Raw genomic sequence first — 22,896 nt, 5'->3', positions numbered from 1 at the left:
GATCCCTTCCCTTCCTGCGACTACGCGCCTGCGATCCTAGCCACTCAACAGCCGAGCTCTCCCTCCCGCCGTGTTCCGGGAACGGATACTTCGGCGCTGGATTCTGGCGTTAATTTTCACGAAAATATGTTACCGACGCAGGTTAACTCAACTTCCCTTCGATAAACTAATAAATCTCCCACGACTTTCAATCCGTGTCTGGCACTAAATGAGCAGTTGCCGCCTAGGCCCCTGCACAGAAGGCCCCGCAGGGCCTCATGGCAAAAATAAAAAATTATGATTTGGAATAAGTAACCAAACGCTACATTTTTTACGAGCTACTACACTTGGCTCGTTTTTAGTAAACTTCATTTTCCCGAAAAATGGGCCCCTGCCCTTTAGGGCCCCATCTTCAAAAAAATTATGATTTTAACCAAACACTATATTTTTTCTGCACTACTACGCGTAGCTCGTTTTTAGTAAATCATGGGCCCCTCGGAACGTTTGCCAGCTGGGCCTTTTTTCTTAAAGCCGCCACTGACCTGGGTTCCTGCTTTCCGCGTATCGGACTATTTAGTAAAAATCGCGAGGCACGTGGCGAGCCTCCGGGGTACAAAGTATATCTCCTCGACCAGCGTTTCATCGAACATCGTTTATTTAATTATGCTTCGCTCGCACTGTTCGGAGGATAAAAATGAGACCGAGTCTCGTTACAATCTCTCGCGTTGCGTATCGCGATCTTCGGTGCAGTCGTATAAAAGTTGTATCTAAAAGTCGTAGCTCCAGTCACGATTATACGTCACAATGACACGCGCTTGTGTCAAATGTCAACCTTACGCTAAAAGAATTAAAATGAGCAACCGATAAGGACCGACGTGAGTTGCGATGCGGACCCATCTAAATGCAATTCCATTCTCGCATCAATAAGTACATTGAAGTTCGATTGTATAGATGCTTGGCCAATTAACTGCGTACGGAGAAAAAGCTACCTTTGCCCGGAATAAAAACATGCGAATACATCGAGGGGCTCTCAAGGTATAACTTTCAGCTGATCACTGTCATCCTCGTCGCTCAAGTTGTCCAAGGCATGACACAGCTGAAGTCAGAAAATTTACGAATATATGTGTACCAAATAATCATGCGTCCTGCAATAAATATATGTACCTCGTCCAAATCGGGCCTACTGAGTATCCGCTCTAACCCCGACAGTTTCTCCAAATAATTCGGAATGTTGCACGCGTCTAGCACGAACGCCAGGCCGCGATTTTTGTACTCCTTGATAACGGGCACGGAGCACGCCGTGCAGGACGTAAACCTGTGCGTTATCGTCAGCTGCATATCGTAATTCCACAGAGACCCGCGTATCGTGTGCGGCACACCTCCCAGCAAGCCGATCAGCTCGCTCTCGTTCGAACTGCTATTATCTCTGTTATTACCCATCAACGCTGCTGCCTCTAAACTAATCGCAAGCAATTATAACAAATTCCCGAGACACGCCGATCTCCCAGCATTCCTATTTACCCATGAGGATGCTGGAGCAGAGCTACCAGCAATTCCACCGCCAATCCCGCAGCGATCTGCGACAAGCCCGGTCTACTAACAGTGCACTGTTGATCCAGCGTCCTATCGGTTTGCGACTGCGAATCAAGACGATTATTAAAAGCCTAACAAGAATTCCGGTCTGGCCATCTCTACGTACGTTTCCAGGCTGCGTTACGTCGTTACAGAAGTAGCAGCCGAGGTCCGAGCCGGTCAGATCTTTCGCGTCGAAGTCCGGAGAAGACGGGGACGAGGAATTACGCGTACCGTGCCTCTGCACGGTGAACGAGTCGAAGCCTAATGCGGCGTTGATAGCGATTTTGTTCATCGCTGCGCAGAGGACAGTCGGCAGCCACCTAGCCTCTCGGGAGTCCAGCAGGAAGAAAACCACGTCGCTCTTCGCGATCAGCTCCTCCAGTCTACGCAACGATTGCGTCGTAGACTCCATCATACTTTTACCCACGACGTGTCCAGGCATTGGGATATGCAGCACCACACCTTGCACATTCTACCATCAATTAGTAATTAGGCGAATCTGAAGCGACAGTGCTTCGAATACTCACTAAACTTGGCCTTATGGACAGCAGCGCGTCCCTCGCTGCGTAGGCCTTTTTCTTACGCTCCACGGCGTCCTGGTGGGTGTACAAACTCTGCCGCACAGTGTTGCTGTGGGAGACGCTGGAGCTGTCGACGAAAGTTATGTCGCTCACTCCCCAGCCGAGAAGCACTCTGGCTACGGAGCAGCCCAAGGTTCCCGCGCCCAGTACGAGGCACTTGAGGCTGCTAATTCTCTCTAAGTCTAAGTCTGGGACCAGGCGCCACTTCATCAGCTTCAAATTTAGGTTGATAGCTCTGTCCGACAACCTACGGAAATTTAAAAGCACAAATAAACGAATTTTTACGGATATTTACATTCGCATCGGAAAGTGAGTTGACACTCTTTAAAATCGCATAACTTTTTTAAAATTGGTACGAACGACTTGAGTTTTTTTTTAGAAGCTAGCGGAATTAGTTTTCTAGGTGATGTGTTTCGTCGTTTTGAAAAAAATTGCAGCTGGTCGGAATAACGATGAAAATAGTGAAGTCGTTTTTTCAAATTTTTTTCTGAGCCTGTAATGAAAATTCAAAAAATCCGTTTGTACATTGAAGTAAGTTGCAGCATGTAAGTATACAACTTACTTCAATTTACAAACGGGTTTTTTGAATTTTCATTACAAGCTCAGAAAAAAATTTGAAAAAAACAACTACACTATTTTCATTGCTATTCCGACTAGTTAGATTTTTTTTCAAAACGACGAAACACGTCAGCTAGAAAACTAATTCCGCTAGCTTCTAAAAAAAAACTCAAGTCGTTCGGACCAATTTTAAAAAAGTTATGCGATTTTAAAGCGTATCATCTTACTTTCCGACGCGACTGTAAATCTAACTCGCATCTGATTTATCATTCGAGTTTACTTGGCGGGATCCATGGTGTCCGACAAATCCGCGATATTAGGGCCCAGTTTACCATTCGCGTTGCTCTCCCAGCCGACCAAGTGACTCTCGACCAGAGCCCTCCGTATTTCCTCGTGACTCTCGCTCTCTTTAGCCTTGAGCTTAAATACGATGCTCTTTTGCGCCTTCTTTCCCCTTATAGACACAACTTTGACGGTCCGCCTCAGGCAATATTCGGAGCAGTGCCAGAATAATAAGCATAGAAGGTTGCGCAGAGGCCAGCCTGGTTCTGCGCTCGTGCAGGGGTCGTAAAATGCAAAGTACACTTCTTTGTATTCCTGAAGAAACAAAGCAAACATGTACGAGGGTTTATGCACCTCGTCCAACAGGGGAACGTATCCGATACCTGAGGTTCGTCAATTTTCTCAGCGATCCTCACGCCGGTTGCCAGATCAGCGACGCTCATTTGGTTCTCGCTAGACAGTAAAACTGAGAAATAATTCTTGGACCCGCTGTCCAACTGGAGGAAGCCGTCGCAGAGGTCCTGGCTGGCTGTGAATTCCTCGCCGATCGTCTTCGGAGGCTCCTCGTAATACATTTCAGGCAGCCTCAGCGGAGTTGGGTGCGCGACCCAGTAGTGGAACCTGTATCTCTTTAAATCGGAGTAGGCGAGTACTAAGAACAGCGAGAGCTTCCACGGCTTCTCTAAGCACGACCCATCCAAAATGCTGGCCATGACGTCTTTTCCCAGGTCGTCGATGAACCCCTCGGGGTCGGTTTGGCGGAACGCCTCGTAAGTGTTGGTGTTAATCATCTTGCCGCAACCGGTTACGGAGTTGTTGTGGTAAGTGGTCTCTATGTCTCTGGAAAATTAGCTGCGTACAGTGGATAGCTAAGAGCGCCAGCTTCGCGAGCGAAGGGCGTTCGACTTACTCGTTGAACGACGTGAAGTCTAGTACCATCGGATTGGTACCGCCCTCGTTCAGAGACTGAAGGCTGTAGCTGCCCCATAAATTGATCACCGCTTTCTCGTCTAGCTTGAACTTGTCTATTTTCAACTCGGCGAATTTCGCCCAGAATGTGTGGTCCGTGGCGGAGCGGAGTTTCGTGAACTTCACGAACTTCGACATGCTCGAGGTCCTGACAGACAACGAGGAGCTGGAAAGGATGCAACGTTAACAGCGCAATTGTCTGACAGCTACATAGTGATCCTCCAGGGAGTCATCGGCATAATCGCAGCCATTTGGGGCAAAACCGGAAATAAATATAACCTAAATGTTTATCTACCTCTTCCTATCAGTATTTCTCTCTCTCTTTCTGTCGGTATTTCTGTCTCTTTCTATCGGTATTTCTGTCTCTTTCCTCTTTACAGTTTCTTTCTCTGTCTACTTCCGCTTTTGCCCCAAATCGTGGCAACCAACCAGCGACGATACACGTTGTCCCGATTACTGCCCTAGAGGATCACTGTTGACAGCAACTGGAGAGCGCGCGGGCATGTGCTCGTTGGAATTCCGAAACCGCCGTCCGATCTGCTTATCTCGGTAACCTATGGCGAGTGGAGATTATAGATTATAGCCTGCTAATCGCCGACAATGACTGGGCCGACGGCGATATCATGCGGAAACATAAGCATACACGAGGATTAATTCGTCAAGTCGCGTATCGAATCCGTGGACCTAAGAATTAAATGGACGGAGCACGAAGCTGTGGCAGTAAGGGGTGGGTGCATGATACTGCGCATGTGGTGGCGGACGATCGGTGATTGGTTAATGAAAATGACATATTACTGATAAGAGGCATTGCCTCTTTTATATTTTCGTATGCAGGGCCGTTCCTGGGTTTTGGCCGCTCAGATGCAAAAACAATATTGCCGCCCTTATTAATTCAAAATTCTTTAATTAAGAATTTAATGTGCAGTGCTTACTTTTATATCTATACATACATGATTTTAAACAGTTATCGTGCAAAAGAGTTTCGATTATTATTCTTATTAATCAAAATTTTACATATAATAAACGGTCTGCGGCCGAACCTAGATTTGGCCGCCCAAGTGCGGGGGCACCTTCTGCACCCCCGCCAGGAACGGCCCTGTTTGTATGGTTAAGTTCGTCGTTGAGTTTGAAATGTTGATACGCAATTGCAGCATTATATTTTGGTCTCTTAAGACTTGGTAAAACTTATGTCACTCGTCAATTGAGGGGCTCATATGTAAGCATATATATATATGAATACACCCTATATAAGCACTCCGTTTCAAATAAAGCGCGACACGCATGCGTACTACTCCGCCAATCACAAGCCGTCCACCATGACTCCTCTCCTCCCGATCGACTGGCTCGACCCCCTCGTCCATGTTGAGACTTTGTGCTCCGTCCATTTAATTCTTAGTTCCATGATTGAATCGCAAAATCCGCCGTGTGTCACTAAACACGCATGCGCGTGTTTAATGCGAATTCGGGAAAATTGCTCGCTATTCAAAGCTAAAGTGAAAGTACGCAAAATATGTACTTACCTGGGTGTATCGATGTGTACGATAACTCTCTCTTTCCCCCGTTTCCCTTCGTAAGGAAATCGCACGTAAATCAAAAGCGCCATTTCGCAATACATTTTTCTCGTGAATATTTAAATAGGAATAAAGAGAAGCCCCTCTACCCTGAAAATCAGCGAAAATTTGAAATTAATTCTACGTTGATTTTCTTTATTGTAATCGCATTTAAGTTCTCGTCTTGAGCGAGATTCAAATAAATATATCGCGCAGGGAAATAAAATTTACCTACGAGATGGGGAGAAATTTGAATTAAATAAAAATTTCGAATAGCGAGTCGAGGTTAAAAAAAAATGAACGAAGAAATCAACTTTTACTTTATCCGTTATTGAAACAATTCTTTACTTACAAGGGAAGATCCGGGATCTTCCCTTGTTAGGGGCAGTCCTTAAATTACGAAAGGGTAATTTAGGCGATTTCTTACCCCCTCTCTTCCCCAGTATAAGAAATTAGAGAAAAATGATGTATTTTTTATAACAAATTCAGCCACTTAACTTGTTTAAACAATATACTAAAAAGTAGTCATTTTTCGCAAAATCCGAGTACGTGGCTAAATTTGTTATAAAAAAATACATCATTTTCCTCTAAAATATTTTTCTCTACAGCGCATAATTCTCAGGATGTCAGGGCAAACGTGTTTTTTACCTCTCAACTTCGAGGGCTGATTTCTCCCCCTAGATACAGATGTTTCCCGATAAAAAAGAAACACGTTGCGAAATATTTTTTTAATATCTATAATCTACGTAAACCTCGTCTTTATCGCGAACTCTGCCGTCGTCTCGAAGTCATCGATGCGCGAACTGTCTACGTACGGCACTGACAATGACGTCACAAAGACAGTATGGCCGGGCAGCATCGGCTGTCTGCATTGTAACTTTAGGTAAACGCTTCCCGGGGGTTCTAAGGGATACATTTAAAGAAATATGTCGGATTACTTAAGGTCTGCTCTGGGATACTTGAACGGGGCTACAACCACGAACGAATACGTCGGACAAGTATTGGATATCAACAATGTGAAATTACGCGTGACCAGGCTACTAGCCGAGGGTGAGTCTCTGTCAACCCTTCCACTTCGCCGTAGCATTTCCTTCGAATTAACCCACCCCTGCGGGCCGATCGCCTCAATAATCGCTTAACAATATCCATCGCCCGTGTTTATTCCCCGAGGCAGCGTAAAACAGTCGCACGCACGCACATTGACAGTCGACCACCAACCTTTTGACATGTGTCAAATTCTGTTTTGACATTTACCTCGCTGCCACAAGTGCGAGCTGAATTCGCAGCGTTCACCCCCTCGGTTCATCAAACCCCCGAAACGACTAATTGACGCCGTTATTACGAGCTCGTTATTTAGCCAAATAACGGCTTATCATTTTCGTCTATACATCGCCGAGAGAATTATTAAAATTCTTCGAGAACAGGTACGTCCGGTAGACTTCTGGTAACGATAAACATATCGATACGAACCAAAGGACAAACGCGTGAGTTTGCGACTGATAAGTTTAAAAAAAGATATTGCAATAGCGGGGAAGCTTTTTTTAGCACTCAAACTTAATGTTGCAATGATTATATGTCTGAAGCGTTGAGCGCCGTGTGAGATCCTGCTTCGTTCAGGGGATCGCGTTACTTTTTTTCTATTCTTAGGTAAAGAACGTATATACGTCGTTGTTTTTGGTATATAATTTACGCCGAATGTTCTGTCGACAGGTGGTTGGGCGCTGGTGTTCGCGGTGGAAGATATTAACACGGGAAAGGAGTACGCGCTTAAGGTGAATATATCCGTGCGGAGAGCGTTGCGATTGGACCGTAACCTGTGCTGTGATTGCAGAGACTGATTGCGGTGGACGAGGATGCTAATAAGAATATAATACAGGAGATAGAGACTTTGAAGAGGCTGTCGGGTCACCAGAATGTAATCCAGTATCTGTACGCTCAGCGCCTGGAGCGCGAGGATCGCAAGGGATACGAATACCTGTTGGTAACGGAGTACTGTCCGGGTGGCACAGTGGCGGATGTGCTGAGGAGCTTGTCGTCGAGCTCGCTGAGCCTCGGACAGATCTGCAAGATAGCCTACCAGGCGACGAAGGCTGTGCACCACATGCACAGCCAGCAGCCCGAGCCGCTGATCCACAGAGACATAAAGCTGGAGAATTTCTTGATCGGGACCGACGGTCTGATCAAGCTCTGCGACTTCGGGAGCGCCTCGAGCCAGCAGATCTTACCGAACCCGTCGTGGAACGCTCAGAAACGCGCGACGCTGGAGGATCAGATGGCGAAGTACACGACGCCTATGTACCGTTCCCCGGAGATGATGGACACGTGGAACAACGAGCCTATCGGCCCGCCGGTCGACTGCTGGGCCCTCGGTTGCATCTTGTACTGCCTGATAACGCTAAGGCACCCGTTCCCCGAAGGTATAGAATGAAGCGTCGGAGGGTAAAGTTAGGCCTCGTTGACTCGATTGTGTTTATAGGTAACAAGCTCGCGATCGTAAACGGCAAGTACCCGCCGCTCCCGGCGAATCCTCGTTTGTCCTGTCTCTACGATATAGTGAGGGGATGCTTGGAGGTGTCCCCGGTCCGGAGGCTCACCACGTCGATGATTCTTGAGCGCCTCGCAGCGATAGCGGAGTCGAACAGCTTTGATCCCAGAGAACCCCCGAAAGTAGAAGTGGTAGCTAAAAGCCCGCCGCCCCCGCCTAGACCCGCCCCGCCGCCCAGCACACCTGCTCCTCCGCCGCGGCCGACCCCTCCAGCGACTATGCCACCCCCGAGACCCGCGCCGGCTCAGACAGCCGTGGCGAAAGTCCCGGTTGCTCAAACCACAGGCCTATTCAGCTCGTTGAAGGGCGGCGCCGGTAGTATCCTGCGTAACTTAAAGGACACCTCGAGCAAAGTGATGCACACCGTGCAACAGAGCATGGCTAGGACTGAATTAGATGCAAGTTACTTAACCTCTCGTATACTGATAATGCCGTACCCGGCGGACGGGATAGAGTCCGCCTACCGAGCCAACCACGTGGAAGACGTCAGGGCTTTCCTCCAGGCTCGCCACCCGGCTCCCGCTCGCATCCAGCTGTACAACCTCTCCCGCGGCCGGCCGAACGTAACTAGGCTTCCCGGCAGGCATATCGATTGCTCGTTCGCTTACGCGTCGTCGGACTCCAACGCTCCTCTGCTCTCCGCCTTGTATCAAATCTGCCAGGACGTTTACCGATACTTGAACGCGGACTTCAACCACATCGTAGTATTATATTGCACCGTAAGTACGCTGAACCTAGGCTGGTAGTAGGAGCCGTGAGTTATAGGCCTGCGATGCTGTCATTTCTGTTTCCAGGATGGATATCGAGCGAGCGCCACGATCGCCTGCACTTTACTCATCTATGCTAAAGCGTTGACTACCCCCGAAGAGGCGATAGCGTTGTTCACGACTAGGCGCTGCCAGCCGCCCCAGCTGCAGCCCTCAGAGTTGCGCAGTATTAATTACATGAGCTTGCTGAGTAGCGGCGTGCTCCCGCACACCAAACCGCTGGCCCTTCGCGGTCTAATCGTACAGCCGGTGCCGTTGTTCACCAGAGCGAAGGACGGCTGTCGGCCGTACATCGACATATACAGCAACGGCGCGCTGGTGTTCTCGACGAAGCGGCTGGAGTACGAGGAGATGAGGCTGCACGGCATGATGGAGGGGAAGGTCTCGCTGGCGCTGGGGAACGCGACCGTTCGCGGTGACGTGACTATAGTGATATTCCACGCCCGGCAGCAGCTGGGCCGCGTGATCGGCATAAAGATCGCGTCGCTGCACTTTCACACGGGTTACATACCCTTGACTGAGAACGCTCTGACGTTCGAGAAGAAGGATCTGGACGACACGCCAGAAGTCGGCGGCAAATTCCGGGTTGTTTTAAATATTACGGTAGCCGAGGAGAATTCCAAGTTAGCTAGAGTGCCGGCGCCCTGGGAGGCGGAACCGTCTTCCTCGAGGCCAGTGCCGGACCCGTTGTTCGGCTCGACCTTGGAAATGGAGGAGACGTTAGAGAACTTTAGGACAGCCAAGGCTGAAGAGGTAAAACGCGACGGGATTGAAGCAGGGGTTGAAACGGTTCCGAGAATAACTGTTTCAAATTGTTCTGAATGAAACAGTTATGAAGAACCGATATTCTAAATAACTGTTATAAGGAACCGAAATTTCTGGCTATATAGATTTCGGTTACGGTTCTGTAAAACTGATACTATATCGGTTCCGTAACGCTTATATATCGGTTTTATAACATTTGTTTATAAGTCTTTTTATCACTGGGCCTCTCTATGTGGTGTCTCTCTTTTCAAAACTCCATCAATGCAGTAAAAGCCGAAATGAAAGACAGCACCTGTAAATTAAGTATTGAAAAGAGAAAAATAATTAATATAAAATTAGTAGTAAATTTGTACATACTAGGAAAGTTATTGCTGTTAGTGTTAGCAATACTTTAAATTTAGTGTCAAATTAATATTAGTCATAGTGTACAATAGTTATCAGTGATATTTAAAAGCATATCGACATAATGGGCCGAAAGAAGTGCGACATTGTTCATAAATATTTTAAAACCCGCGATGACAGAATGAAAATGCAATGTATAGCTGGAAGTTGCTCTGCAACAATTTCGGTATGTATAACCGATATATAACCGTTATGGAACCGACATAATATCGGTTCTGTAGAACCGGAACCGAAACCGATATAGGCCAGAACCGTTTTCACTCATAACTGTTTCAAGATTATCTCAGCTCTCATAACTGTTTCGAGAACCGAAACCGATATGCTAACTGTTTTCAACCCCTGGATTGAAGCGAGTCGATTTTCTTTTAACGTTCCCTTCCGTGCCAGGTTGAAGGCGAAGCGGCGCCTGCGCCCACGGCCGAGGCGGTGGCAGCGAGCGAGGTTAACCTGCAACAGGAGCCAGCTCAGGAGGTAGAGAGCGTAGAGGAGGAGAGGAAGGAGGAAGCTAAAATGCTAGAAGCCGATCTGTTGAACCTGGGAATGCCAGACACCAGTACCTCAAATACTCCGCAGCCCGCGGCGACTCCGGGACTGGATATATTTTCTAGCTCTAGTCAGAACGAAACTGATCTCTTTGGGGGTTTCGGTGTTTTCACCCAGCGGGAAATGAAAAGCACGGTGCCCACCATTAGCGATCCTGCCCAGGACGATCTGCTGTTCGGGCACGGTCAGCCTACTACTAGAACCGATAACGCTAACAATAATCTAAACGTGAACGACCTGTTCTTCGATCAAAGCCAGCCCGGCAAGCAAGAAGTGAACGACTTGCTGTTCGACCCTCTGGCCGGCAACTCGGCGAACAACCTGCTGGGAGGCATACCCAGCGCGAAGTCGAACCCCGCGAAGTCGCCGAACGTCGAGGAGAACATCCCGCGGAACTCGAGCGTGCCGAACTTCGCGGCGCAGAGCAAGGACCCGTTCGCGAACCTGGTCAGCTCCCTGGGGGCCGGTCTGACGTCCAGTTGGAACGGCACCCCGAGGAACTCAAATACTCCACAGTCGGCTAGCCCCGCGCCGGCCAGCACGCCGATCCACTCGAGTCCTAACGCGCACAAATCGAACGCGACCGGCGAGGCCAACCCCGCGGAGAGCGGCGCGCCTGGCAATAAATCCGGCAAGTCCAGCGGGGACGCGTTCGAGGACCTGCTAGGCAGTCAGGGGTACAACTTCTTCAGCTCGAGGAAAGCGGAGAAGGACAGCCCGAAGACAATAAATCAAATGAGGAAAGTGGAGGCCGCGAAGACCATGGACCCGGACAGGATGAAGGTGGCCGAGTGGACGGAGGGTAAAAAGGGGAATTTACGTGCTCTTCTCTGTTCTATGCACACCGTTCTGTGGCCGGAGGCGGACAGATGGCAGCGGTGCGAGATGCATCAGCTGGTTACGGCCGCGGATGTTAAGAAAGCGTATAGGAAAGCTTGCCTGGCCGTGCACCCGGACAAGGTATGCGATTCCATCAAGTTGCTGCTATTATTACCACGCGTGAATCGCGAGGCCTACCTATATGCGCTGCTCTCCTCCCCCGTTTCTTTTGTTTCCACAGCAAGCGGGAACGGATAACGAGAATATAGCGAAACTGATCTTCATGGAACTGAACAATGCCTGGAGCACGTTCGAGAACGACGCGTCGCAACAGAATCTGTTTAGTTAATTCCAATGACTGTTACTTGTTACAGAGAATAAAAGAAATCTATGTCCATGATTTAAAAGGTAGTTCCTAGCGGAAAAACCCGAGAAATATTATATTTAAACTGTAAGATAAGCTCCGTGTTACATTCCAGCTATGTTGTCTTAGCTGTAGCGACAGGATCACGGATCCGTAGCAGAGGCGAAATGTTGCAGCTGCATTTCAATGGCCACCCCGTGTACATGCATCTTTATCATATAAAGCCTTGTACGGTCACTTTACTGTATTAAGCATACCGCGGCATAACGTATATGTATATAAGGCAAATGTAAATTAAGGAAGATTCCAAATATATAAAGATATTTTCCGGCCAACACGACGCTTTTTACAGCCCACCCCTCTCGACGCGGTTCCTCTTGCTTTTCTCGTACGGTAGCGGTTCTGTTGGACAGCGAGGCCGAAGGCACTCGGGGGTAAGAATGCACGGGATCGGAAGAGGTGAAGAGGGAAAGCCAGTGGTGTCAGCGCTTCGATGCCTCGTGGGCAAAGAAACACGCGAGGGACGCGCATGTAGACGTGTGTCTGCGCGAGTACCGTTGGCTTGAAATTTAAAGGGAGGGGCTGCTGGAAAATGGCTGTTATACACGGGGTAGGACGTCTAGAAGAGGGCAACTGACGGTTTCGTCCCTGCCTTCCGCGCCGACCAATTGACATTATTTTACGACAATTCGCACCGTTACCTAATCGATAGCTATTATGTGGCGTCCAAGAAGCAATCTTCGGGCACTCGTTCACCCACCCCCGGATCTACGACATATGATTCGCTTCGGTAGAAGGTAAACTTGTCTTTCAGATATCCGTGCTAAATTGTCCGCGGCCGAGCTGCGCCGGAATTTCACGCACTGCTTAACGCTACACGTGAGGGATCGTAATTTTATGAAAAATAAGGGAAGAAAGAGTGACGATGAACTGTTTCGGGAATGGGAGTATTTTGAAAGCGCCGTCGACGAGGGCACAGTTGCCTTTTTCGTGATGAAACGCTACACGACGCGAGGACACGAGGCTGGTAAAGAGTAATGCTAAACATTGTTCGCCTAATCTAAACTGCTTTCGATAATTGTAGACCAGGACTGTACACGGATGACGTGAGCCAAGAGAGCTAAGCGAACAAAGCGGAGAGGTTACAGAAGGCTCGAAGATGTCTGGCTCCTCTCGGAGAATTGCCTTTCTATTTTTGTTGGGAGCGTCCTTCTGCTGGACAGCCTCCTGCTCCGCGAACCTGGCCAGGCCTGCGAGAGCGACCAAGGGCAGGCTTCCAACACCTTACTCTTCGTGGCGCGTGGTGCTATGCCTGACACAGTCGCAGAGCTCCCTTAAGACGGATATTCAGAAGGCGTGGGATAAAGCGAGGCTGGAGTCAAGCCACGCGGACATGAATGTATCCTACATAGAGGCACTGCCTAAGGCAGACTCGCTGACGTATCCTCTGTCGCTGCTGAACAAGTTCTGCACCGAGATTAAAGCTGGGAAGACAGTGCTGAGCCTGATCATCGGGGGAGGGTCAGCTGCAAGGTTCCTCGTTACAGCTGCAGCCGCTTTAAACCTCCCAGCGTTGTGGTTGCCATTCACGCACGAGGACTACCTTCGGCAGGTTTGTTAGGATTCTTGTTCTCTATCCGTGGACAGCTAACCGAAGCTTGCGCTTTGCAGGGAAATCTTGGGAGGTTCGAGAGTCGCATAGGCTCGAGTACCAAAGAAGTCGGGGCAGCTGCTGCGGCTTTAATGCACAGGGCTAACTGGCACGCGTTCACTCTTCTCATCGACACCACCCTGCTTCCAGTGACTCATCTTTTGCAAACGGATCAACCGACATTAACGCCCAGGACGATTATACACCTGCCGACGAACGACAAGACTTTGAGGATGAGACTGAGACGAGTTGCCGAAGAAGGAGGGAGCGGAGGAGTCATAGTGATGGGTTGCGATCTGAACAACGCGAGGAAGATACTCGCTGCCGCGGGGAAGTTCGAGATGCTCGCTGGGAGGTTCCTGTGGCTCTGGCTGGACCTCAAAGCGGAGTTAAGGCCCAACGAGCCGAATATAATTAGTACGCACATCGTGCACAACTCGAGGGCGGCGCTCGCGACGAATGAGAACTCAGCGCCCGCAGAGAGCGCGAACAGAAACGCGAACCTGGTGATCGAGAGCCACCTGGCGCTGGACTCTCTGCCGAGCTTGGCCAACGACATACATCGACTGCAGGAGTACAGGTGGCAGAACGAGAAGACTGCGGTGAAGCAGGAGGAGAAACGATTTCACTTGAGCGACGACGAGGAGTTTCGGTTCACGGACAAGGACCTGAATTCTAAGGACTTCATGCCGGTCGGCATGCTCGCCCTAAGGCCCTCTGGCGTGAAGCTGATAGGCAGCGACACGATATTGTCTAGGGTGATAAGGGAGACCTCGCAGGCATTGGACGAGACGCTACTAGAAATCAAGACAAAGGTGAATCGTTTGGGGGAGCTGCAACTGGAGGAGAACTTCACGCCGGAGTGCCTCCCGGAGCGGAAGTCTAAGTTCCTCGCCAGCGAGATTAGAGGTAACGTCTCTAAGATCTTGACGCAGAAGCTGAGGAAGTCCGTGGGTCAGATTTCGAAGGACAAGGCTAAGTTTCACTTGCTGAACTTGCAAGCCATAAGGTTCCCCGGGAATAAGACTCAACTGAGGTTGGTTCGAGGAAACCTACCCTCCTTTTCGGGGGAGTGGAGCGCGTTTAATTGTATTCTGCTTGACAATCGGATTTTCCTTGACAGATGGACGAAAGTGGGCACCGTGAAGGGTGCGAAGGAAGTTCACCTCGACACCATCATCTGGCCAGGGGGCGGGATTGTTCCGGCCTACCTCGAGCAAGGCGGCGAGAAGATAGGGATGCCTATGTACCGAATCGTCACGGCGCTCGCGTCGCCGTTCACCATGGTGACTAGCTTGCAAGAAGGTCTCTGCCTCAGAGGAATATTCTGCCGCCAAGGCAGCACTGTGATGTGTTGTTACGGTCTAAGCATGGACCTGATGTCCGTGGTGTCTCGCGAGCTAGGATTCCGCTACGACCTATACCTGGTGCAGGACGGCCTGTTCGGGAAGAGGAACGGCAGAAGCGGCGCTTGGAACGGAATAATGGGGGAGCTGGTTTCCGGGCGGGCGCAGCTGGCATTCGCGCCTCTGAGCGTGTCCGCTCACAGAGCCGAGGTAGTGGACTTCACCACGCCGTACTTCTTTAGCGGAGTTAGCTTCCTGACCGCGCCGAAGCTGAAGCCCGAGATTCCGCTGTTCGCGTTTCTCGTCCCGTTCAGCACGGAGCTGTGGATCGCCGTCTTCACGTCCCTGAACTTCACTGCCATAGCAGTGGCGCTGTACGAGTGGTTCAGCCCGTTCGGTCTGAACCCCTGGGGCAGACAACGAAGCAAGAACTTCTCGATAGCCTCCGCCTTGTGGGTGATGTGGGGCCTCCTCTGCGGCCACCTGGTCGCCTTCAAGGCCCCCAAGTCCTGGCCTAACAAGTTTCTCATCAACATTTGGGGAGGCTTCTCTGTTATTTTCGTGGCTTCCTACACGGCCAACATAGCCGCCCTCATCGCGGGGCTCTTCTTCCACTCGGCAGTGAGCAACTATCATGACAAAAGCGTGAGTACCTGCACCAGTGAAATTAGACGGAGATATGCACAATCTACGGAATAATTTCCAGCAAGCCAAATTTTGGAATGTGCGGCTATTGAATGTTACAAGTCCAGATGGCTGTCAAACTATGTAATTTTACGACAAAAATAGTAATTATGAAATTTGTAGCTTAGGAAATTCTCTACACAAAAGGTTGTATGAGTTTTTTTCGTAAGAGTAACTATTTTAATGTATGACGGAAATTCAAAAAATTATACAACGCAATTTTCTTTGCTGCCTAAATTCTCTCCAAGAGGGTGTAATTGTCCCCTGAAATTTTTCCATTTTGTATTATTACTCGCGGACGACTTCCTCCCAAAGTTTCATAATTTTTTGAATTTCCGGGTTCGGGATCTTCCCTTGTCAAAATTATGAGGGGTGAAGTTTTGCAAGCCACCACACATGAAAATGGTTACTCGTACGAAAAAACTCATATAACCTTTTTTGTAGAGAATTTGCTAAGCTACAAATTTCATAATAACTATTTTTGTCGTAATACTGTTAGATAACGAGATATTCGTGAAAAGCAGCCATTTCACCTCCAACCCTCTGTAATTTTTAGCGGATGTCGGATCGATAGGGACTCTTGACCAGTGACGGATTTAACGGACAGCCCTGAGCAGTTGCCGCCTGGGCCCAGAAGGCCCCCTAGGTCCCATTTACCCAAAAAATTATGATTTCATCCAAAAACTATATTCTTTTTGTTTCCCATAATTTTTATCCCACACACGTGTAAATTTATTTGTAATTCTGTTATGTATACAGGGTGTCCCAGAAGGTTTGCCACCTGGGCCTTTTCCCTTAAATCCGCCATTGTTTTTGGCATATATATAAAGGCCCATGCCAAAATGCAGCTTGCTGGGAATTATTCCGTAGACAGATCCTAATTCCACTGGACTAATAGCTCCACCTGGTGTTGCAGTTACTGCTGCAGAAGGTCGGCGCGCCGAGGGCATCCGCGGCCGAATACTACGTGAAGAAAGCAAACCCGCCGCTGTGGTCGCACATGGCGCGCTACTCGCTGTCAAACGTCGCCGAGGGCGTAGAGAGGTTAAGGAACGGTAGCTTGGATATCCTGATAGCCGACACCCCTATTCTGGATTACTATCGAGCGATAGACGACGGCTGCCGCTTGCAAAAGATCGGCGACACCATAAACGAGGACACGTACGCCGTGGCCCTTACAAAGGGGCACCCGCTGAAAGAAAGTATCTCCAAAGTAATAGCAAACTACACGAGCACAGGGTTGCTGGATATATTGCAGGAGAAATGGTAAGCCACGTTCTGCTCGCTTTCGGGACATTCTCCATGCGAACTCGGACAGATTTGGGAGTAAGTTTTCGTAGATTGCTGAAATTTGAATATATTGTAGTCTTTAGTGATATTTCCACGTACCTCAAAGGATTTTTCGAAATTTTCAAACATTGACGATTTTACAGCTGTTTCAAGTTAAGTGCTACCCTTTTTTTTAATACATTACAGCTATGGAAGTAGTAAACGGATGGAGATGAGCTTTACAGTGCTTATAGAGAAGACATTGAAGTTTTAAGAAAAAATTATTTCAGTTTAAAAAAAAAAATTTAACCAGTTTTGTTTAACCCTTCGTTGACACTCTGGGTGTGAACCACCCATAAGCTGATTTTGACGCTCTGTACCTTCTACATGCAAAATAAATAGTTTTTTCCAAAGCTGACGTACAAACTATTTTTTCTCTCAAAGCATTACATCCCAACAGCAACTCTGTAGATTTGTAGCTTCTAATATTGAAATTTGTAAAAGTTACAATTTTTTACAGATTTCCTTCGTTTTTTTCGTCACGTGGTAATCTAGATTTTTTTTACAAAAACTGTGGTAAAATTTCAATCAAAAAGCTATTGGAATATATTGTAGAGACCTTGCAATTGATCCATGATTTTTTCCATAATACTTGGATTCCCAGGTACGTCAAAATTGATCAAAAAAGGAGGTGTGTCAACGAAGGGTTAAAATAATTGCACAAAAAAAATTCAAACTTTTCTTAAAACTTCAATGTCTTCTCTATAAGCACCGCAAAGCTCATCTCCATCCGTTTACTGCTTCCATAGCTATAATGTATTGAAAAAAAGTTAACACTTAATTTCAAACAGCTGTAAAAATCGACATTTTTCAAAATTTCTAAAAATCCTTTGAGGTACGTTTAAATACCACTAAAGACTACAACATATTCAAATGTCAGCAATCTACGAAAACTTCCTCCGAAATCTGTCAGAGTTCGCATGGAATGTCCCTTTCTTTTCACTGTTTGCGATTGGTATGCTATATGGTTCGACTTTGCAGGTACGGCGGGCTGCCTTGTATTCGAGGCAGGGGCGGTATGGACACAGGCCTGGAGCACAAGCAAGGAGGCCAGCCGAGACCTCTGGACGTGGCTTCTGTGGCTGGTGTGTTTTGCCTCCTCGGGATGGGCGTGGTGCTTGGCAGCATCATACTGGCCGGGGAGCACCTGTTTTATAAGTACACCCTGCCGAGGCTGAGGCACAGGCCAGAGGACTCTATATGGCGCAGCCGGAACGTGATGTTCTTCTCGCAGAAGCTGTACAGATTCATCAATTGCGTGGAGCTGGTGTCGCCCCATCACGCCGCCCGGGAATTGGTTCACACGGTACGACAGGGACAGATTGCCTCCCTCTTCCAAAAAAGCGTCAAGCGAGTAAGTGGTTTTTCTTTCTCGCGCCCGTAAGGCGCGGCGCTCCTCATCTATCTGCAAGGTGTCCATGTTCCAGAAGGAGCACGAACAGCGTCGTCGACGGAAAAGCAAAGCCCAGTTCTTCGAGATGATTCAAGAGATTCGAAGGTAAACGAACGAACATTCTCGGGCCGTTTCCTCTGGGAACTCCGGCGACAGGCAATATTAACCAACGACACGTCTCGATTCCGCAGAGTCCAGCAAGAGGAAAAGATAGAGACAGTGCCGGAGGAGCCGGGCAAACTGTCGGCGGTCAGGAAGGACGAGAAAGGGAGGGAGAGGAGCCGTAGCAAAAGCCCTCTGATGCCTCGTAGCCCGAAGAGCAAGGAGAAGAGCAGGAGCTCGACCAATCTGTCCGGCTCCAGGCTCGGCTTATCCCCGGTCAACTTGGAAACCCCGATGAAACCGAGGGAGTTCACCCTGAGCAGCACGAACCTCAGGGCGAGGAGCCCGCTGGAGACCGTGGGCCGGCGATTGAGCCACGGCGACGGCGGCTCGCCACCGCCGCGTCTCGGCTCTCACTTCGGCGGGAGCGCCACCTTGCGGCCGCTAGCTCCGATCAAGAGCGACGCCGCTGCGGTCGGGAGCGCCGCGACGGCCCCGAGGTACTCCCGGAGCCCAGCGAAACGTGGACAATCCTTTCCGGTGTTCGCCACGCTCAGGCCGCCGCACTCCACCGGCCATCAAATGTCCAAGAGCCCCTTGCTGTCGCCCACCAACGAGCTCACGTCCGCCATCGGCAGGAAACTGTCGCGGGAATGGGGCTCCGGCACCATCGACCTCACCAGGTCCTCCGAGGCGGTCGGCGGTGGCTCCACCTGCACGCTCAACCAGCAAATGACCCTCTCCTTGGAGCGCCCGACGCACGAGAAGGCGAAGAACGACGCGCTGCCGATCAAGACCCCGATACGGCGGGCCAGGAGCCACGAGAACAGAGACACTGGCAAACTGATGGCCGATCTGCCGTCGCCGAGGCTCACCGCGCAGCCGGTGGTGGGAGGCCGATCGGTAAGCGAACGAACCAAAAAGCAATTAGAGTCCGAGCTGAAAGCTATATTGAGCGCCAGGGCTCACCACCGCGACTTGCATCCTCCTTGATAGATCTAGAAGGCGTCGCTTTAAGAGTTCTTGAAAGCAACAGCGCTTCGAGGATCGTCGCCTCTGAGGGGCTTTGATTGATTTAAGCAATATCAGATTTATAGGTCAATTTGTAGAAGAATCCGACAATTTAACGCAAAAGACAAAAAACCATAAAAAAAAAATACTAAAAAAAAAAAATATGTTTAAAGGCATAGGCAGTCAGTCGCTCGGGGGTCGTGTAATAACGGGCCAGAGATATCCGACAGGAACGAAGAGTCTCTTTGTCTGTTCATGTTGTTACGTACATTGATAATATAAAATAGGATACGTTGATTAAAAAAAAGAAAAATGGAAAAAAGACACAAAAAAAAGGTAATGATAAAGGTAAAAAAAAAAGTGCTGTAAACTTTAGTAGAAATGTCTTAATGAGTATAGTGACTTGAACGAGTACTAAAATATTTTCTTGTTGGCAATTTTAACACTCTACATTAACCGTCAGCCTGGGCGAGTCTCTCTTAATTGTAACCCGTAATGATATTAGACGATATCGTGCACTGCCGTATTCCTCGACTCGACCTCGACTCGCGAACCCGCGGACGGCCCGGTTCCGTTTCCGCGTTCCCGCGGAAACGGGACCGTGGTGGCGCCACGGTAGCGAGCACGATTGGATTGCTATTACTGCCAGTTCCAAGGATCTCCTCGCGATCGAGCGCAGAGAGACTCGCTCAACGGAGACCCTTGGCGTAGAATTGACCACTCGCTGCGAGAGAAAACTACACAATCTTCTATCACACCCCCGCCGAGAAGGAACGTAAACAGGCGGACGAGATTTTAATCGAACGAGCCATCTTTTTGTACCGATCGCGGGGATCCAGCACGCGACGTGCTTCGCGATCAACGGACACGTGGGTTCGTAGCGACCCCATCCTTCGTTATTAGCGGATTATTATCCCGAGATGAAACCTTACTAGGGTGCCTCCGACGATACGCTCGGTGTCCAGGACACGTTCGTTTATTTTCCACCAGAGGGAGACGTCGCGCGCGGCGTGTCCACGCGAGAATCGTAGGACCTGGTCGGTCTCTTATTGTTAGACTGATCGTAGACGAGATTCATTGAGGAATTGCGCGTGAGAGCAGCGTCATCGGAATTGAGACACATTGTTATCGATCGATGCCCGTGTCCCATCTTTCGTTTCCCCTACGACGGAATCCCCTCGATCAAACGGGACCGACTCGTTCCGCGTTTGATCCTATTATCCAACTTTTAGACTGTTAGATTGTATGTGTGGGGACTAAATTAATTGACGAGGATTCATGAGAGAGGCCTTAGGAGTAGTCGATCCGCCCAGTTCTTTACTTGGATAGCGTTATCGTATTCGAGCACACAATTCGCTATTACTATAATTACGTAGAGATAGGCATTTAGTTTCATAGGTTCTCGTTAGAGGCTGTATTCGGACTTATAATTAAATTTGCTGAAGGTCTTTTAAGGAGCAAGTAGACCCTCCCGTCAATGTACGTACATTGCGCGAGCTTCACTGAACGCAGAACACTTCTGAAACAACAAAACCAAGTCCTTCGTTAGCGAATCCAGAGTTTCAATCTGACTCTTTATGTGTACATATGATAGCACGCGACTGCTACCCATGAAAGTGTCCTGAATAATTGCATTTTACTAGCTCCTTTTTCATTCGCGTCACCCTTCCAATCGTTCTAGTCTCTAGAAATCTAGACACCAGAACTCTAAAACTCTAGGCTCCAAAACTCTAGAAGTCTAGACTCCAGAACTCTAAAGCTCTAGGCTCCAAAACTCTAGAACTCTAAAGCTCTAGAGGTCTAGGCTCTAGAACCCCAAAATTCTAAAAATCTAGGCTCTAGAACTTTAAAGCTCTAGAAATCTAGGCTCTAGGACTCCAAAATTCTAAAAATCTAGGCTCTAAAACTCTAGAACTCTACAAATCTAGGCTCCAGAACTCTAAAGCTCTAGAAGTCTAGAACTCTCAAAATCAAGGCTCTGGAACTCTAAAACTCCAGAAATCTAGGCCCCAAAACTCTAGATATCTGGGCTCTAGAGCTGCAGAACTCTGAAACTCTAAGAATCTAAACTCCAGAACTCTAAAACTCTGGAACTCCAGAACTTTAAAAGTCTAGAACTCCAGAAGTCTGGACTCTAGACCATTGGAACTGAATTTTCAAGACTATCTTATACGTGTAGATTAAAAGGGAAAAAAAAGCAATACCCTGGGATCGGAAAATTTACTGGCTTGCGTTCAAGTATGTTGCAATTGATTCAGGAAGTAATCAAAATACAAATATAGGGGGCCAGTTTAGAGCCACCCGAGCCTAAATAAATCAAAGATAGACTTATCGAATTAATTATAGCTGTAATCCTTTGATAAGCGGGTTCTGCCGGTAATTTAGTTCAGTAGCAATCCTGTGTTCCTTTCGTCACTATTCGTTCCAATGCGTATACAAGAAATCTGTCTTATGAAAGTCCTTGTACATATGTGTCTTCTACTAGATACCTGAAGAGACATTATTGCACTGAATTAAAGGTCGAGCCCCCTACTTCATTGTGCGCCAACAAGAGCCTGTATAGTTGGAACGCTGCGTGGAAAGATTAGAGCGTACCTGCTGCATTCCTTTGCGACTCGGCTGCCATCAGCAAAAGCCTCTTAATATTAATTTGCAGCGAGCCACGGTACGAATCGGCCTATTTAACTTAAGAAAAAAGCTGGACTTCGTTTTCCAACTAGACTCCTCCGTTGAATTCTCTACAAACCATTGAACTCTCCGACGCTCTTCTCTTTCCATCAACCAAACGAACGCTGCGCAAAGTTCTTGGCGACTTCGCAGAGCGCAATGGATCAAACAATTCGGAGCTTTAAATAAAGCGAGCTGATCGCAACGAGAAAAGACTAATAGCTGTTACCATTCGACGAGTCTAAAGTAATCGTTAGCAAATTCGGTTAAGTAACTAGCGTTTAAAATATTATTAGTAGCGTCGTATTAGCCGTAACGCATATATTAATTCCATCTCTAATGGCAATAAGATTATTCTACACTACGAAGCACTGCCATGATTTCAACTATCGTTACATTGATTTCCAAATCCTGCCAAGCATCGTTATACAGAGTCTCATCGAAACAACTCCGTTCGGAACTCTCGAGACCCCCGAGAGTCCCCGGGCGGAGACATCGAAGTCGTTTGTTTAAAGGAAGAGGCTTTGCCAATGTGTTTTCTCAACGGCCATTGCCGCCGCGATCGAAGGCGAGACTTCTCCGCCGCGTAAAAATGCGATGCTCGGGAGATCGCCATTCGAGGCATTCCAACCTACATCGTCACGCTCATTCGGGGTTGTTTTTATTTCCGCGTGCAACTTTAGCGACGTAGCGACCGTTGTAGATCATACACGTAGGGATGCATATGCATATTGCTGTCACAAGTATTCTGTTATTACCTCGGTGACTTGTTGGCGTACGGTATTAGGTTAGGTTCCTCGTAACCTACCTCGTCTCTCTTGTTACGCCTACTATTACACTGTTATTGTTGAAACCTCCATATGACTAAGAAATAAATATATTGTCTGAAAGCGAGAGCGTTCCTTCTTTTTCCCCTAGTCATCGATCGAGCTTAAAGTAAACCGCGAGGCGGTGTTATCAGGTTCGATCGTCCTATAAACATACGAGGCGCATATCGGGAGATTACGAAACGAT

General features: G+C 48.3%; 3 protein-coding genes across 7 annotated transcripts; 2 read left to right on the top strand and 1 right to left on the bottom strand.

Moving 5' to 3' along the window:
- Positions 1–616: 616 nt before the first annotated feature.
- On the bottom strand, positions 617–4,163 carry Atg7 (Autophagy-related 7). The gene is made up of 8 exons (XM_076828349.1): positions 3,886–4,163; positions 3,359–3,815; positions 2,974–3,290; positions 2,082–2,382; positions 1,679–2,026; positions 1,501–1,616; positions 1,144–1,438; positions 617–1,075 (listed from the first exon to the last, which is right to left on the bottom strand). The coding sequence occupies exons 1-8, from the start codon at positions 4,080–4,082 to the stop codon at positions 1,010–1,012; spliced, it is 2,097 nt and encodes a 698-aa protein (XP_076684464.1). The 5' UTR covers positions 4,083–4,163; the 3' UTR covers positions 617–1,009.
- A 2,139-nt stretch (positions 4,164–6,302) lies between these two features.
- Positions 6,303–12,034, top strand: Aux (cyclin-G-associated kinase). Its single transcript, XM_076828348.1, has 7 exons — positions 6,303–6,544; positions 7,205–7,266; positions 7,326–7,911; positions 7,971–8,758; positions 8,834–9,559; positions 10,361–11,476; positions 11,577–12,034. The coding sequence occupies exons 1-7, from the start codon at positions 6,421–6,423 to the stop codon at positions 11,682–11,684; spliced, it is 3,510 nt and encodes a 1,169-aa protein (XP_076684463.1). The 5' UTR covers positions 6,303–6,420; the 3' UTR covers positions 11,685–12,034.
- A 123-nt stretch (positions 12,035–12,157) lies between these two features.
- LOC143377266 (uncharacterized) lies at positions 12,158–22,772 on the top strand. Of its 5 annotated transcripts, none has more exons than XM_076828347.1 (8): positions 12,158–12,496; positions 12,784–13,311; positions 13,371–14,386; positions 14,474–15,341; positions 16,297–16,646; positions 17,691–18,015; positions 18,140–18,207; positions 18,294–22,772. In XM_076828347.1, exons 2-8 carry the CDS (start codon positions 12,859–12,861, stop codon positions 19,195–19,197), a joined length of 3,984 nt encoding a protein of 1,327 aa, XP_076684462.1. In that variant the 5' UTR covers positions 12,158–12,496; positions 12,784–12,858; the 3' UTR covers positions 19,198–22,772. The 5 variants fall into 5 exon arrangements, with proteins under 5 accessions (XP_076684462.1, XP_076684461.1, XP_076684460.1 ...); XM_076828346.1 differs by having other exon boundaries at positions 18,137–18,207; XM_076828345.1 differs by having other exon boundaries at positions 17,691–18,063.
- Positions 22,773–22,896: the final 124 nt, after the last annotated feature.

Source organism: Andrena cerasifolii, chromosome 15, assembly GCF_050908995.1.
Source record: "Andrena cerasifolii isolate SP2316 chromosome 15, iyAndCera1_principal, whole genome shotgun sequence".
NCBI lineage: Eukaryota > Metazoa > Arthropoda > Insecta > Hymenoptera > Andrenidae > Andrena > Andrena cerasifolii.
This window is presented reverse-complemented; position numbering and strand designations above follow the sequence as displayed.

Coding starts and splice junctions, on each gene's coding strand:
- LOC143377266 (XM_076828342.1), top strand. CDS start 12,859: ATGTCTGGCTCCTCTCGGAGAATTGCCTTTCTATTTTTGTTGGGAGCG. Junction 18,064..18,136: donor TCCAAAAAAGCGTCAAGCGA/GTAAGTGGTTTT, acceptor TCCATGTTCCAG/AAGGAGCACGAACAGCGTCG. Junction 18,208..18,293: donor ATGATTCAAGAGATTCGAAG/GTAAACGAACGA, acceptor TCGATTCCGCAG/AGTCCAGCAAGAGGAAAAGA.
- Atg7 (XM_076828349.1), bottom strand. CDS start 4,082: ATGTCGAAGTTCGTGAAGTTCACGAAACTCCGCTCCGCCACGGACCAC. Junction 2,383..2,973: donor GACACCATGGATCCCGCCAA/GTAAACTCGAAT, acceptor AAATTTCCGTAG/GTTGTCGGACAGAGCTATCA. Junction 1,076..1,143: donor GTAGGCCCGATTTGGACGAG/GTACATATATTT, acceptor TTCTGACTTCAG/CTGTGTCATGCCTTGGACAA.
- Aux (XM_076828348.1), top strand. CDS start 6,421: ATGTCGGATTACTTAAGGTCTGCTCTGGGATACTTGAACGGGGCTACA. Junction 6,545..7,204: donor GACCAGGCTACTAGCCGAGG/GTGAGTCTCTGT, acceptor TTCTGTCGACAG/GTGGTTGGGCGCTGGTGTTC. Junction 8,759..8,833: donor TCGTAGTATTATATTGCACC/GTAAGTACGCTG, acceptor TTCTGTTTCCAG/GATGGATATCGAGCGAGCGC.